A 16,103-nucleotide genomic window follows, 5' to 3' on the forward strand; every position below is an offset into this window, starting at 1 on the left:
AATTTTATAAAACAAAACAATACTTGGAAAAATATTGTACTTAACCGTCTAACTAATGTATATAACTCAGCTCAGCTTAGCTATTTAAACACATACACTAATTAGCATTACCGATATATGTAAACATATACAAGTTTTATTGGATATATGTATGTATATGCACGTGTACTTTTATAAATACAATTAAAATACAAATACAGTTATGCGCGCCTACTCGGAATACATCCTTTTAAGGTTAAAGCCTATCATAAAATGTTAAACATTTAGCCATTATTACCGTTATAAACATAATGCGGAGCTGCTGATTTTTGTTATAATATCTCGCATTTGTCAAAGTTATCATAAATTGATTTTAAATCAAAATATGTGCTTTACTTGTAGTTGTATGTATGTGTGTATATATAATATCGCTTTCTAGGATTACAATAAAAATCAAATACGATTCTCTAATAAACTTGACCTTTTACATTTAACAGTCCACTAACGGTTTTTACTGTTATTTTTTTATACGATTTTTTTTCAGCTCTAGTAAATAGATAAATTCGCTTACGCTGCTATGCAGTGTTCAAAATACTCATTATTTAAGACATTACTGTTGCTAGCAAAAAAAAAATTATATAATCTTTGGAGCTTCACAAAAAAAAAATATTATTTTGCCGCTGATATTAATGGACGATTTATGAGCAAATCGTGCTTTACTCGGGCCACAATTTGTTAGTGAGTATTTATACGATAATACAGAGGCCATTTTTAGCATACCTCATTATGTTGAAACAAAAATATAAATAAATAGGTTTTTTACATAGAACTTTACTTATTGTGGAATCACTTGTTACTGTGACCATTTCATGGCTCTAAAGTACGTAGAGGAAGACGATTGTAGGTGTTGGCGAGATTTACATTGGCAACCGACAATAGTTCGGGACGTTCAGCCAGAGTATCGGAAAGAGCGCGGAATAAGATGTCTGCAAGAAATGAAAGAGCTTGACAATAAAAAAGCGTTTCAACAATAAAAATTGAAAAGAATACTAAACATACGTAAAACTTTCTTCTGCAGATCAATTGGTATGACACCAAGATTGCCCTCACGTTCCAAAAAATCGGTTAATTTCTGCAATTCGTGCTGTGCCTCGTCGGAGCCGTGTGCCAACGACTGTGAGAACATAATCTGCAAAATCGAAGTATACCAATGTATCTTACATACATACTTATATACATACATATAGACAGTGTATAACCATACCTTTGCCAATTTATACAAAATGTCTTCTAAAGTATATTCATTGTACAAGAATTGCGATATCTTAGCTCTTTCACCATTCTCATCATAATCGTTGAGATCTTCAGTGGAACAAATAGTTAAATTGATTGAATTGAAATTCACTTTTAAATTAAATATTTATTTTTATAGCATATTTCAGTATTGAAAATTTGTCTCATTCACCTTGATTACCATCACTGTTTAGCACTGGCAATTTATGCCATACTGGTGCACTTTCAACTGGCTTTACTGGATTTTGATTGCTTGTGTGGAGTAGTCGTTCAAGTTGTAAATAAGGAAGCAAAGATTTTTCATTTGTTGCTGCGACAGTTGGCGGTGCCACCAGTTTTGTCTGTGGCATCTCAAACATTTTCTAAAATCACACATACATATAATAAAAGGATATGTTATGTTTTTTAGAATTCATGTTTTTGTTACCTTATCAATGTTTATATTCAGACCAGCTTCTGGGAAGATGCGATTTGTATATGACTGCTGCAGGTACTCAATGCCAATACGTACCTCTCGTAGAAATTCTAGAGCATTTTCACGTGACATCTACAACATGCAAACACCATTTACAACAATTTAAAGTTATTAACATTGACATCGATACATACCATTCCCCGATCGATTAGTTCTTCAACGGCGCGCGCCACACCTGCCTCATCGCCAGTCCAAAACACGTACTGTGCCATGTCAAATGCTGATAAGTGACCATTATGACGTTTAAGAAGAGTTTCGACGGTCTATTTAAAGTATAATATTCAAAAAAAAAAAATTTAGAATTAACTGTAGTAATTTAGTGTAAAAATGAACAAGTTGCTTTTTATGAGATATAAATATGTGTACCATATGTATGTAAATAGTTTCTAATTATGAAATGCGTCTCTTAGGTACTAAATGTGTTTTCATATGAGTAAAAAAACGTTAACTTCGGCTGCATCGAAGCTATGACGGGTATTATAGGTTCAGGTAAATTCTTTTAGCATAAAAGGGTATAAAGCACCTTAATCTTGATTTTGATCGATCAGTTTGCAATACAATACAACAAGCTATATACTATAGTGGTCCAATTTAAACAGTTTGTTTGGAGATTGTACTGTTACTTTGTAAAATAATCCATGCCAAATTCCGTGAAGATATCTCGTGTAAAGGTTTTTCATATAAGAACTTGATTTTAATCGGTCAGTTTGTATGGCAACTATTTGCTATAGTAGTCCCATATCGGCGGTTCCTACATATGCGTAGCTTCTTGGGGAGAAAAGGACTTCAGATCGATATTTCAAAAACTGAGGTACTAGTTCGCGTATATATAGACAGACCGACATGACGGCATAAAGAGACTCAGCTCGTCACACTGATTATTTATATATTTGTTTGCAGGGTCTCCTGCGTTTCCTTCTGAGCGTTACAAACTTCGTGGCAAACTTAATATACCCTGTTCGGAAGATGAATTTCAAATTTACTTCCTAACTTGCCAACTATTCCAAGGATAATTTGAATGCATTGCTTTTAAATTATTTATACTTAACCAAAAATATATCTGCACATATGTATATAGGTATATGCATGTTCAGATATGTACATATGTTTATGTTTATATGTAGAATGCACATAAGTATATATGTGTTTGGGCAGTGAAACTTTATCGAGTCTTGGCCAAGCAATTGATGTGCATGAATTTGATTTATAACCCTGCAAGCAAAAGCATACACATATTACACATAAAATTTGTAGTTAATAATTGGTGTCTTTCTGAATGAAATTCTTTACTAATTCTCATAACACTTAAAAGGCAACCGATTCAAGCGATTTCCTTGCAGGGCTGTGTTTATATCCGTTAGCATTGTATGTGACACAATTATGTAAGTCTGTATGTGTTAATGTATGAAGTGAACAACGTTTCATCATAAGAACCTGTTGTGGCTTTAAAGGCACCGAGCGCCGTTGGGCTGTTGGTTTAATTTGCTCGGTAAATTTCTCGGTTGGATTCGTTTGTCCGCTTTCTTGCCCATTCGCGGCGACACTCTCGACGTCAAGTGGAAGTGTATCTGATTCAGGCGCATTTGTGTCTTTGCCTGCGCTGGTGGCTTGGACGGTTGCTTGAGTGGTGGTGGTAGTTGTTGTTGACGTTGTAGTGCTAGTGGATGTAGACGTAGCGGTTGTGGAGGTGGTTGGAAGTACTTCCGGATTTTGACCGAATGCCAAGCGTGCGGCACCATAGAAAGGCTGTAGCGAACATACATATGTATTTACATCGATAGGTACACATGTATACATACATACATATATTGGCGCAAATTTACGACATTTGAAGGGGGATATTACTTTAAAAACTTTACACAATTACATAAATCTTTACAAAAGTCATTACCTTGATGGCAGATGGTGCAGGTGGACCGCCACCATTTGGTATAACCGCACCTATTTCAGCAGTTTGCTGTTGGTTAGCCACACCACCCTCCGCTGGTGTTTTACCACCGTTGTCATGTTGGAGGGTAGGTGGCCGATGGACGCCACTACCTTGAACTGGTAACTGCTGCTCGTCACGCGTTTCGGACTCCACTGGCGCGACTGATAACTCTGTTGTTGCGCTCTTCTCAAGTTTTGTAGTAATAACAGGCATTTGCTCTAATTGACGTTCCAATTCTTGCGATTCACTTAGTGGCTCAGCACTAACTGGTTTGCCGGCGCCAACAGCGGGTACAAAAGTTTGCTCAATATTTGACGGCAATTGTACAGTAGTTTCTATATTTTCACTACCATAATGGTCCTTCAAATGCTCTAGTTCCACCACATCGGCATCAGACTAAGAAAGAGAGGTGCAGGATGTTAGCTAAATCAATTTAGATCCAACGACAAGATAGTTTTTACATATTTGGTAATATGTACATATGTATGTATATATTTATGGGTGTATTTATATATGCATATATGTGTCATCGGTAAATAAAGCTTACTTGTATTTCCAAGCCACTCTTTTTGAATCTGTAAGCGTTTTCGCCATATGCGGAAGAACCTGTAAAAATATATGAATGTATGTAACTAATAATTAAACTAAATATTAGTACATTTAGCACAACTCTCATTTTAAAATTTCAATTTCTTGCTATTGCCTACAAAAATAGGAAAACATATTTATGTATATTTGTGTATTCGTCTTCAAACCATCTACAAATGCCACGACCTTTGTAACACTCAGAATTAAATGTCGGAGACACCCTATAATATATATAATATATATATAAAACTGGTCAGCTGAGTCGCTTTAGCTATGTCTGTCTGTCTGTGTATCCGTCCGTCCGTCTGTCTTTAGATACGCGAACTAGTTCCTCAGTTTATGAGATATCGATCTGAAATTTTGCACACGTCTATTTGTCTCTAAGGAGCTTATTTGTCAGAACTACTGATATCGGACCACTATAGCATATAGCTGCCATACAAACTGAATAATCAAAATAATATCCTTGTATAGACTTTTTTTTATTTTACGAGATATCTCACGATATTTGGATCGGATTATTGTCCCAGGCAAAGTTACAATATCCAAAGAAATTGTTTAGATCAGATCGCTACAGCATATAGATGCCATACAAACTGACCGATCAAAATCAAGTTCTTGTATGGAATTTTTGTGCTTGGGAAGAGTATTATAGCTTCGTTGCAATCGAAGTTAACGCTTTTTCTTGTTTTAGTATCCTCTTTATTTTCACAAATATCTTCAAATAGTGTATTAATTAATTAATGTATTAAGTACTTACCAAATAAAAATGGTAGATTTATAGTTGGATATGCATACAGTGCAATGACTCCATTGAGTAACCAAATCACTGCGTGCAACTGATGCGAAAGCATTTTCCTCTTTTATGTGCTTCGCTTGAACTAAATCAAATATCGATAATAAATTATTAATATTTGCTATTAAGAACAAATATATTGTACATACTATTGCTATAGGTTATACATATGGTACTTATGTATATACAACAAATTTATTCAGTTTGCAAATTCTCAATCCTCCTCCTATTTCCTTTCTAATGAAAATTTATAGCAAAAATGTATTGCTTGCTTATAAAACGGTTAATCCTGCCAACAAGCAGCGTTGAAAGGAAGTAACGACCGTCATCGATTGCTGGTAATATATTAATCCATTCAAATTGCAAGCATTTAAGGATGCACACATACATATGTATGTGTATATGTATATGTGTGCGAAAAGTTCGGGTGCACGAGCACTCGTACCCACCGTGTATTATACGTTCGAGTGTCTAAAAATAGCATGAAAACACCAACAAATCGATATTCCACAACAGTAACTATGCAAATTGTAAAGTTAAGAAAAACAGTGCCAACAACGTGACATATTGGAGGGAATGACAGTCACATATACAAACTTACGTATGTATAAATTAGTAGTTATGTACATAGGCCAGCTTTATAACAAAGTAGTTCATTGCGCAATTGAAGGAATGGATGAAATTGATCGAAGGTGGCAGGCGAATAATTTATTATTATTCTCCTTATTACCCTTTATGTACTTTGCGCAAATTTTGCATAGTACTCGTTTATATATATGTATAAGTGTGTATTTTAAATTTTATTACTATCTACATTATACACAATGACCTATCACCTATTTATTATTACGATAATATTATTTCCGACTGTTCGCCCTTGAAACTAAACCATGCATGCATAAATAACCCTTTACATAGCTTAGTGCATAAATGTATGCAGTTTCAGCCCCACTTCCGTTTTAGAAGTCAATGCAATACAACGATGGATTCACGTCGAACACAGTAACGACGCAGATAACAGGATGTTGTAAATTTTCGGGGGAATTCAAAACGCTTTATATATAAATATTGTTTTATTGCTTCTCCTAAAATATTCTTTACTATTTTTTTATTCCTAGCGACTTAAAAGTTTGCGTTTATTTCGCAGTTTCGCAACACATTATTTGTTTTATTACTATTTTTGTGTATTAACTGTATAACTGTATACAATATTGTTATTTTTGTAAAATATTTCAAATTGTACTTCTTTCATACGGAACTTTGTGATTTAATTTACATCACTTTTCCTTGTACATACCACTAAAATTTACGTAAACACGTCCGCTCTTCTCGAAAGTAAGAAAATCTTTAGTTGCAACTTGCAATAATCCTTACCAAAACAGTTTGAAATGTCAACCACTGTCCACGAAGCTTTCAAAGACCACAGAAAGCTTTCAAGCTTTAATTGAACCATTGCCAACTTATATATGTACATATGTAAATATAACTTCTAACACATAAATTGGTTATTATTGCAATTGAAAAGTATTTTTGGTTTGTTAACAACACATTAAATTTATTTTTGTTTTCACTATTTATTACTAATGGCATATTAACTGCATCCTGGGAATGGCTCAGTGCGATTTTTGCGCAGCACAAATTGTATTTTTCGATTCATATCTTCATTGTAGATTGCTTTGCACTTCTCGAAGTTAACGCGACGACGAACCTGGACACGTAAAATAAATTTATTTATTTTCAATTAAGTTCTCATTTGTGTGGTACTAACCTGATATGGTTTTTCATAGAAGCGTGTTCGCCGGTACTGATCAAATATTTCTTCTTTACCTAAAATACGATTTAATAGGCGGCAAGCTTCTTCAACATTATTCCTTTGAACCATTACGGTACGAGCAATAAATTGTGCGTGTTTCATTTTATTTTTTTTTTAGTTTTTGGACAATAATAATTTATTTTGTAACACCCACAGAAAATATGCTGCAACTAATATATAAACAGCTGATTAATCATCCCTTATTAGGAATAAACTTGACATCTAGAGGTCGCAATAGCAGAAATGCTTCAATAAACAAAAACTACCCCCAATAAGGTTTTTTGGTTTGTACTTGCATTTACTATCAGTTTAAATTTATCACCAACCTTTTCCATTCCCATTTGTTTAAAAAAATATAACAGAATATTAACAAAAGTAATGAATAAAATTTTCATTATTAAAAATATTAATTTATTACTGAACTTCTTTACCGACAATATAAATGTGGAGCACCTGAACCAATCTGGCTAAAAAAATATCGATTTCAGTGATGTAAGGACGCAATAATTAAAATAATCGAAAACATGCCTGGGCAAATTTATAATTTCGTTTGATTCATTTGTGAGGTCTTGTGGGAATATTTGTAGTTTACTAAACTAATTGAGACAAGAAAGAGAATCTAAAAGCAAAATAATCATTTCCACTAGAAATGTCTTATTTTCATCTAAGGAAAAGGGAAACATATGTATTCATTCATATGCGGAAAATATTTTCTTGTACTATGAAGATATGCAGGTCACACCTCTTGACCCTTCAAGTGTCAAGTATTCTAATAAATTATTGTAATGATTTCCTTTGTGTTTGTAATTACTCTCATTTGTATAATTAGTTGGACACTAAATTTGGTAGAATGTTTGCTTCGAGAGCAGCTCCGTCTACTAGAAACGATAAATAATAATCGGTGAGGTCTGTATTACCGACACTCACGTTTCTATTCTAGAAAATTCATGCGTCAGACTTGTTCGGTATTCCACATTTCCTCAGTTGAAAATCAAAAGGGCACTCATTTGAAGTTTCTTCCCGTCGGAGGTTTATCTTGATCGCAGTGTGACCACGTTTCTATTGTGAGTTTAGAGAAAATATTGTCTAAATTATTCTGGCATTTACAATATATTAAGCCAAAAAAAGAAAGAGCTGGGCAAGAGAAAATAAAGAATACACTATTTACAAACTGTAAAAATACATTTTTCCAAGTTTAGTACCCTAGAGACAGGTAATTATAAAAGAGCTGGAATAGTATATTGCGTACTTAGATTTGCAGAACGAGTAGATGTACAAGGTATTTTCAAGGGCCATTTTGTAATTTTAATATTTAGCTAATTTCAAAAAGGAAATGTTCGTGTTGTAAGTAGTGTATGTAAAATAAATAGAACATACGTATTATTTATATAATGAAATAAAGTGCCAGATAGTGGAAAGATGGCGTCAGGCCAATAGTTCTCAAGTCGGCGTATAGTATTTTTGAACTTCGTATCATGAAATTAAATGAGATTTAATTTTTCAAATGTATAGCGAGTTGGCGTCTAAAATTTGACAAAAATTAAAGCAAGTATATAGGTAGCTACTAGCCAGACAGGCGGTGACGAAGGTAAAATCGATATTACTGCAGCAGGCTACAACAATCGAAGTTCGAAGTGTTCGTAGCTCGTCGTTTAGCTTTGTTCGTGCAGTTTTGTTAAATGTAGTTGATAGTACTCGTTACTTTTCTATGCACTTCTCCCCCCTAGTAGAAAAAGATAAGACTTTGGATAGTTAGAGCATTTTTCTGGATATTTCGTAATTGCAAATGTTTGCAATATTCATCTGTTATTAGAAAATGATCGCGTAGGTGTGTAAGTATAAGGGATGAGATTCTCGAGGATACACTTTTGTATCTACCTGTTCATGGAAAAATTTATGCTGGCTGTTATATATAGAAAGCCAGATACAAATGTAAAGAAAATTGTATTGTATCTAGTCATGTTTGCCGATCCATGAATAAGCAAAATTTTCATACATCGTGTTCAGTATTGATTTGGAAGAGCAACGAACCAAATGTTAGATTTTAAGTGTAAAGCTAAAAAACAAAATCGGCTATAAATCTTAAGGTATACACTTTGGCTACTAAAAGGAATATACACAACAGTGCAGTGGCATATTAACAAATAAGTTTGAAAACAGTAGAAGACAGAAAAAGTGGAGAATTTTCTATTTGTCTACGAAACGAGTGTTGGAATGTTCATGTAAATTAAACATTTTAGTAAACGTGTTATTTTAGAATTTTACATCAACTATACGTCATAATTAGAAATATCAAAATAATACAAAAAGTTTTGAGGGAATGAAAAAAATATTTAACTTTATATATTTTCGTTTATATATTTTGCTCACTTCGTGTATTTCTCTACCCTTTTCAGGTCGTACATTTTCGTCTTTTTTCCTTTGGAAGAGCTGTGAATACTTTTTTATTTGATTCATAGGCATAACAGAAATAAGATAATATGGTTAAAGAAACTGGTTATTATGACCTGTTGGGTGTGAAACCCGACGCCACTAGTGAAGAGTTGAAGAAAGCTTACAGAAAGTTGGCGTTAAAATATCATCCGGACAAAAACCCAAATGAGGGTGAGCGTTTTAAGGCAATTTCACAGGCGTATGAGGTGCTGTCAGATCGTGAGAAACGACAGATCTACGATGATGGCGGCGAAGCGGCGATCAAGAAAGGCGGTGCTGACACAAGTGACTTCCGCAGTCCCATGGACTTCTTTGAGAAGTTCTTTGGACCTGGTTTCGGAGGTGGCGGTCGTCGACGTGAGCGTCGTGGTAAGGATGTTGTACATCAGATGTCCGTTCAGTTGGAAGAATTGTACAATGGTGCCACACGCAAGTTGGCATTGCAGAAGAGTGTGATTTGCGACAAATGTGAAGGTCGCGGTGGCAAGAAGGGTGCAATTGAGAAATGTATGCAATGTCGTGGTAGTGGTGTAGAAACCCGTGTACAACAGATTGGACCTGGTTTAGTACAACATACCGAACAAGTTTGTCGTAAATGTTTGGGAACTGGAGAGATGATATCTGAAAAGGATCGTTGTAAGCAGTGTAATGGTAGGAAAACGGTTAGGGAACGTAAAGTATTGGAAGTGCATATAGAGAAAGGTATGCGAGATGGACAGAAAATTATATTTAATGGTGAGGGCGATCATGAACCAGATTCACAACCTGGTGATATTATCATATTATTGGATGAGAAAGAGCACTCCACGTTTGTGCATGCCGGTACAGATTTAATGATGAAAATGCCAATTCAATTGGTGGAAGCCCTTTGTGGATTTGAACGTGTTATTAAGACACTGGATGATCGTGATCTTGTGATCCGATCCAAACCGGGTGACGTTGTCAAACATGAAATGACCAAGTGTGTCATGGAAGAAGGCATGCCGTTGTATAAGAACCCGCTGGAGAAAGGTCGCTTGATCATTCAATTCGAAGTAATCTTCCCCCCTACTATTCCATTAACAGTTATTCCCACACTTGAACAATGTCTACCCCCAAGGCCAGAAGTAACCATACCACTTGATGCTGAGACAGTCGAATTGGTAAGTACATGTAATTTATGTTAATTTATAAATTATTAAAATATTATGTACAATTTCAGGAGGAATTCGATCCCAAACAACGACGCCAACAACAGCACCAACGTATGGCGTATGAAGAAGATGATCGCGGGTATGAACAAGGACCCAGAATAGAGCAGTGTTCGTCGAGTTAAGCGAATACCGCCAACATCTCCAACATGCAAATTATGTTTAATCGTTTAAATAATCCTACAAAAATAAGCCGTGAACACGCAGAAGCACTACATACAATACTAGATAAATTTTGACAAGTCACCATAGCAGAACAACAACAGCGAACTAACAACAAAGGGTACATTAACTGGAACGATTAACAAAGCGCCGGCTGGTTTCTTAATATACATTGTGACTTTGCTGTAGCAATGTTTTCTTTTTCACAATCTTCGCCAACAGCACAAGTCCGTAAAATGAAAATATCGCTACTATAAACATGTTGTACATCCCCTTTTTTGGAAAAGTCTCGATACAATGTCATAAACAAGGCGCATTCCTTAAGGCAATTCAATTTCACTTTAGACGATAAATTTAAAATTCAAAAGGAACAATTAATTTAAATGGTTACATTAACGGCAAATATACTATAACACTTAAATCTGTGTACTTCTTTCATTGATATTTGGAAATTTCAGCGAATTAGTGGGGATTTCAGGAGAAATTTTAGGAATTCATTAAACTTCGACTAAAAATTGTGGCAAAAGTGAACAATATTGCTGTTCGAATAGTTTTCAAGATTGTAGAGCAAAATTACATGTCACCTTGAGGTTAGCAGATAAACAAGAACAGCTGATTGCATGTAAACATCAACAAAATTATAGACAAAACATAAACAAATAAATCACGACTATGAATTTATATACCATTATAAAAATTATCGTGAATTTTTTAAGCATACTTTAAAAAAATGTATTGTATTTTTCTTGCCTAGTAACGAAACTGCTTTCTAAAGAATTCACTTAGCAACTTTTAACGTTTTAAATTGTGACAAAGAGTCGTTTGTTAACAATTAAGGAATGGTAAAAAATCTGTTTCATGTAATAGTAATACCCTGCACAGGTTCAAGCTTTCCATAGAAGAACTAGATTTTGATCGTTCAGTTTGTATGATAGCTATATGCTATAGTAGTCCGATGTCGATATTAGTTCCGAAAAATAAGTAGTTTCTTGGGTAGAAAAAGACGTATGCAAAATTTCAGATCGAATTCGCAAAAACGGAAGGACTAGTTCACATATATACACACAGAGAGATAGATACATTTTATAAGGTCTTCGACGTTCCCTTGGAGTGTTACAAACGTAAAACACCCTGTTTCCATGAAACCTTTTATAAAATTTAATACATAATTAAGTTTTCATTAGTATATTTAAAAAAATATACACGAACTATATTTTCTAAATAATAATATATAGCTATAACTAGCTGTATCAGATTGTGCTGGTAGCACAATATTATCTTAAAGCGGGGTCTACGAATGTCATCTATTTCATATCTACACAAAATTCCTGAGTGCCGTTACCACACCTAAACCAAACAACAGTTTATCTTCAACAACCTTCCAACTTTTTTCTTGCACTTCTGAAACCTGCTCCAATGCGTCATTAACATCCTCTGAGTCCAATAAATCTATGCCGTAGACACGTAGGAAAACACTTAAATACGCTTGCGCCAATTCGTAGTTGGTGTTTGAAAGAAACATCGATTCAATTGTTTTCAAAAAAGCAACCATGATGCGATAAGAACCTCCGCCATTCGGATGCAACGATTTTATTTCAAAATCAATCATGGATGGGCCAAGCTGTTTAAGATGATCCACACACTGATCATAATTTTTACTGTCCGTCGACTCATGTAGCATTTTACCGAGGTTGGTTAATGTGCTAAGACTACCTGCACCCGATTGCAAAACACGCGATGCATCCTTATCAGCTGCATTGTCTGTATTTTGACCAATATCAAATTTTATATCTAGCCCAGCAACTGTTGGCAGGAAAAATGGAGCTTGTTTGGGAGTTTTAGGTGGCGCCTTTGGCTTATTACGTTTCTTAATTACTTCGAGGTCGAGCAGATTTTGCCAACGCGATGCTGCAGCACCAGAAAGTGTAATCAAATCACTGTCTAGCTGTGATGGCGATTCGTATGTTAAATTGATCTCTGGACCCACTTCTTCATCACTCATGTCTTCATTTGCTTCATCGCCGGTTTCACCCAGTTTTGTTTTCTCCATTAGATCAGCTACGTCCATTTCATCACTGGCACTAATTGGTAAGCCAACGAAGGGCGGCGTACTGTATGGGTTGATTGAGCGCAGTGTTATTTGGTTGAAGAGCATCTTATTCGCCCACAAATATATTCCCAAATAGTTTACATGTGCGGTTGCAAGAAAATCACCGTTTGGCGACATGCTGAGTGACACACATGGACGATCCACTTTGAAGTGATCTATCATATAGGAGGATGGTATATCCCATACTTTGATGGTCGAATCCATGCTTGCGGTAATGAGCCATCGACTATCGGGGCTAAATGTCATATCATTCAATTTGGCAATATGTCCCTCGAATTTACGCACCACAACGCGTGTATCCACATCCACAATGTGTACGGCGAAGTTCACTAAGGCAACAGCAAGCATAGCACTCTCACGGTGAATGCGCATAAGGGAAATTCCATCAGAAAATTTAAGGCACTTTATATAATTTGAAACTAGTACCAAGAGATAAAAGCAGAAAATGCTAGATGTTAATAAGAACTCTTTAAAAAATATATAAAGATTTACCTTTCACTTTGAAGGGCCAAAATTTTAACAATCCATCGCCACACCCAGAGATGACGAACTGATTTAGTATGTCGGAAACTACACCACGCACTGCGGTTTTATGCGCTGGTGCACCGTAACTTGCTCGATGTATGCCACTTTGAATGTTAAAGCGCTCCAAGTCGCCACTGGAATAACCTATAGCAAGTAAAAGGAGTATATATTGAACTGATTCTTGTTTATTATTATTATTTGTCCTTGCTTACCAATGATGACAAAGTTACAGCAGTGTGTGAGTGTTACACATGTAGTAATTGTATTATAGTCAGTTCGATTCTTGTTTTGGAATTTCTCGGGTATCAAGCGATGTTCGCCCATGCGGTTTTTATGAAATGACCATGTTGTTGTTTGTATGATGCCCTCATGAAGTGCCGCTATATTATCCCATTCACGCTCACGCGTTGTCTCGCTGGTAATTTCGATAATCGGAGGCATGCGTAATGAATCCTCCTCGAAACGATCTATATATAAACCAATATTTATATAATATTCATATAAAAATGTTCCAATAACTTACTCCTCTTTTTTGACTGCTTTCGGTTGTAACTAGCTTTACCCATACTTTTATTAAACGATTCCGTAATGGTACTAAATACACGTAAAGCACTGTCTTCTCCAGCGGAAAGTATTGTGGTGCCACTATTTCCGTGATATCTTATGCATAAAGGTGGCCCGGTGTGTCCTTCTCTTATACGTAACATGCGTGCCCCATTATCTGGCATATCGAAGATCCACAATTTCATCGAATTATCTGGCGAAGTGGTAAAAAGTAGCGGCTCGTTGTGGAAGCAAATAGCAGTGGCAACTGAGTCCTCATGAGTTTGTAATTGGCCAGCAATCTTTGAAGGAAAACAAAGTTTACAATGCTTATACTTAATGAAAATATTGGAGAGTAATATGAAAATGTTACCTTTCGGTCCTCCAAATTCCAAAATGCAACATGGCCATTCGAACACGCTGTAATCATTATTGGTGGTCCATCTGTTCTAAATGATATCTGTGAAACTTGTCCCCAATCTTGTTTAAACTTCATCAGTACTTCGTCAAATTTAAGATTGAGCAAAACAATAATGCCATCTTGGTGACCAACTGCTACGATATCTAATGCTGGTGATGGTTGTATACAAGTTACCCTGCTGCCCGTACCAGCAAAAGTGTACACCAAACGATTCTCTTTAATATTCCAAATTTTAAGCATACCCTGCTGAGAGCCTAATACAATTTTGTTCAGATAGGCAGGCGGGTGTGCCAACGCGGTAATTGAAAATTCATCCGTATTGAATTGCAATTCTAAGTAAACCTCTTCTTTTGCTATATCCCAAACACGTAAAACATTTGCCTCATCCACAGCTATTAAATGAGCACCGAATGGCAAAAGCAAATGAACATTGCGTGTGTGACCACGAAACACGTGTCGTTGGTGTTTGCCGGCGCGCCAAGCATAAATACAACGATTACTGGCCGTATAAGTGTGTATACGATCCATAGCCAACGCTGTTATTTCATCTGGATGCACTGGCCCAACATGCAGTAGGCGAAAATGGCTAGCCGTGTACACTTGAAAGGAACGACCAATACAAGTGGTGATCAATGTATCCTTACGCCGCCGAACATATCGAATCGCGGCTGGCACGCTGTTGCTCACATAGCCAAGTGCTCGATTTCGGCGGAATATAACACTACTATTAACTAAACCGTCATTTAATGTGCCCTTGGACACTTTTTGCTCCGCGTTTGTCATTTTTTCGCACTCTGTAGCTCCAATCGCAAACGAAATGTTTACTAGTTGTGGTTACAGTTTCTTTTAACATGTGCTTCGATAACTAAGCAATCGATAGCTGGCTGTGTTGAAAATTCATCGATTATTTGTTTTGAACCGTCAAATTACGTGGCCACTTGGAAATCGTAGAAATTTGATCATTTTCTTTGAAAATTCGCCCCATATGTCTTGCAAGTCGTTACTAACGGTATATTATATTATATATATTAATCAGTATAAGTATCTTAACTTATTTATAGTATAATTGTAATTATATTTTATTATCTCAACGTGTGAATTTTTAAGATTTATTGTGTAGTGGGGTTGAGTTGCACTTCCTTTAGCTTCCTGTTCGCAATTTTTGACAGAATTTGAAGTTTCAACCGCTTTTATTTGCAAAGAGCGCTTCGGGTGATAATTACTTGTGAATTTTTAATAATTAACCAATTAAAATGAATATAAAGCGTTGTTAATTGTATCGGTGAATAAAATGAATGTGTGAAGTATTATTTGTTGCTTGTGTAAAATTAAGTTAATACCTAATTAAGGTATTTACTAATTATTACGTAATTAGGCATTTCCTAAAATTAGCCGCAACACAGGCAAGCGTAATAATAAACTGTGAATGTGTGCTGTTTCCTTATGCGGTTTGTTAATAAGAATTGTGGTTTACGGAAATTTGTGATATTTTAGTTTAAACTGGCATAGTTTTATGAAATCCTATGAAGTGGGGAGGGCGCTGCAATTGGGACAATCACCTACAACATTTTCTTGGTAAATAAGTACATGTATTTATGTATGTGCATAGAGTGGCTAATTGATATAAATATGCTGTATTATGAACCAATACAAATTTACTTACCCATTACGAAAATAGACAGATGTATAGACTACATACATATTTGATTTTTCTTTTTGCATTACAACTTTATGTAGCTTCCAAACTATTCATATACATATATATGTATGTATTCCATTCAATATGTCAGCCATAATTAATACACAATAATCAGTGTAAAGGGTTTAGGGTAGAAATGCAAACGC

General features: G+C 35.4%; 4 protein-coding genes across 7 annotated transcripts; 1 reads left to right on the plus strand and 3 right to left on the minus strand.

Annotated features, from left to right (window-relative positions):
- Positions 1-101: 101 nt before the first annotated feature.
- LOC106617761 (uncharacterized) lies at positions 102-6,501 on the minus strand. Of its 3 annotated transcripts, none has more exons than XM_070105617.1 (11): positions 6,359-6,501; positions 5,026-5,146; positions 4,225-4,283; positions 3,639-4,073; positions 3,182-3,493; positions 1,882-2,010; positions 1,700-1,819; positions 1,445-1,634; positions 1,244-1,383; positions 1,039-1,168; positions 102-965 (listed from the first exon to the last, which is right to left on the minus strand). In XM_070105617.1, the coding sequence occupies exons 2-11, from the start codon at positions 5,117-5,119 to the stop codon at positions 847-849; spliced, it is 1,728 nt and encodes a 575-aa protein (XP_069961718.1). In that variant the 5' UTR covers positions 5,120-5,146; positions 6,359-6,501; the 3' UTR covers positions 102-846. The 3 variants fall into 3 exon arrangements, with proteins under 3 accessions (XP_069961718.1, XP_014090622.3, XP_069961719.1); XM_014235147.3 differs by having other exon boundaries at positions 1,244-1,341; positions 6,359-6,499; XM_070105618.1 differs by lacking the exon at positions 6,359-6,501 and adding an exon at positions 5,211-5,358.
- Positions 6,502-6,588: 87 nt separating this feature from the next.
- mRpS21 (mitochondrial ribosomal protein S21) lies at positions 6,589-7,168 on the minus strand. The gene is made up of 2 exons (XM_014235148.3): positions 6,830-7,168; positions 6,589-6,769 (listed from the first exon to the last, which is right to left on the minus strand). Exons 1-2 carry the CDS (start codon positions 6,974-6,976, stop codon positions 6,653-6,655), a joined length of 264 nt encoding a protein of 87 aa, XP_014090623.1. The 5' UTR covers positions 6,977-7,168; the 3' UTR covers positions 6,589-6,652.
- A 628-nt stretch (positions 7,169-7,796) lies between these two features.
- Positions 7,797-11,080, plus strand: Droj2 (DnaJ heat shock protein family (Hsp40) member A4-like). 2 transcript variants are annotated; one of them, XM_014235171.3, is made up of 3 exons: positions 7,797-7,938; positions 9,271-10,449; positions 10,509-11,080. In XM_014235171.3, the coding sequence occupies exons 2-3, from the start codon at positions 9,355-9,357 to the stop codon at positions 10,620-10,622; spliced, it is 1,209 nt and encodes a 402-aa protein (XP_014090646.1). In that variant the 5' UTR covers positions 7,797-7,938; positions 9,271-9,354; the 3' UTR covers positions 10,623-11,080. The 2 variants fall into 2 exon arrangements, with proteins under 2 accessions (XP_014090646.1, XP_014090647.1); XM_014235172.3 differs by lacking the exon at positions 7,797-7,938 and adding an exon at positions 7,945-8,087.
- A 748-nt stretch (positions 11,081-11,828) lies between these two features.
- Positions 11,829-15,112, minus strand: LOC106617780 (WD repeat-containing protein 36). The gene is made up of 5 exons (XM_014235184.3): positions 14,211-15,112; positions 13,818-14,139; positions 13,507-13,761; positions 13,262-13,438; positions 11,829-13,188 (listed from the first exon to the last, which is right to left on the minus strand). The coding sequence occupies exons 1-5, from the start codon at positions 15,039-15,041 to the stop codon at positions 11,975-11,977; spliced, it is 2,799 nt and encodes a 932-aa protein (XP_014090659.2). The 5' UTR covers positions 15,042-15,112; the 3' UTR covers positions 11,829-11,974.
- Between the last annotated feature and the right edge of the window lie 991 nt (positions 15,113-16,103).

The sequence above is a fragment of the Bactrocera oleae genome, chromosome 2 (genome assembly GCF_042242935.1).
Source record: "Bactrocera oleae isolate idBacOlea1 chromosome 2, idBacOlea1, whole genome shotgun sequence".
Classification (NCBI taxonomy): Eukaryota; Metazoa; Arthropoda; class Insecta; order Diptera; family Tephritidae; genus Bactrocera; species Bactrocera oleae.

Bases quoted from the DNA above. Each gene is read 5' to 3' on its own strand.
- LOC106617761 (XM_070105617.1), bottom strand. From the start codon at position 5,119: ATGCTTTCGCATCAGTTGCACGCAGTGATTTGGTTACTCAATGGAGTC. The intron at 3,494-3,638 runs GTAATGACTTTT...TGTTCGCTACAG, and splicing joins CTGCACCATCTGCCATCAAG to CCTTTCTATGGTGCCGCACG. The intron at 1,384-1,444 runs GTGAATGAGACA...TTAATTTAAAAG, and splicing joins AAACAGTGATGGTAATCAAG to TGAATTTCAATTCAATCAAT.
- mRpS21 (XM_014235148.3), bottom strand. From the start codon at position 6,976: ATGAAACACGCACAATTTATTGCTCGTACCGTAATGGTTCAAAGGAAT. The intron at 6,770-6,829 runs GTTAGTACCACA...TTACGTGTCCAG, and splicing joins TCTATGAAAAACCATATCAG to GTTCGTCGTCGCGTTAACTT.
- Droj2 (XM_014235171.3), top strand. From the start codon at position 9,355: ATGGTTAAAGAAACTGGTTATTATGACCTGTTGGGTGTGAAACCCGAC. The intron at 10,450-10,508 runs GTAAGTACATGT...GTACAATTTCAG, and splicing joins ATGCTGAGACAGTCGAATTG to GAGGAATTCGATCCCAAACA.
- LOC106617780 (XM_014235184.3), bottom strand. From the start codon at position 15,041: ATGACAAACGCGGAGCAAAAAGTGTCCAAGGGCACATTAAATGACGGT. The intron at 13,762-13,817 runs GTAAGTTATTGG...GTTTATATATAG, and splicing joins AAAGCAGTCAAAAAAGAGGA to ATCGTTTCGAGGAGGATTCA. The intron at 13,189-13,261 runs GTAAATCTTTAT...TCTTGGTACTAG, and splicing joins TTGGCCCTTCAAAGTGAAAG to TTTCAAATTATATAAAGTGC.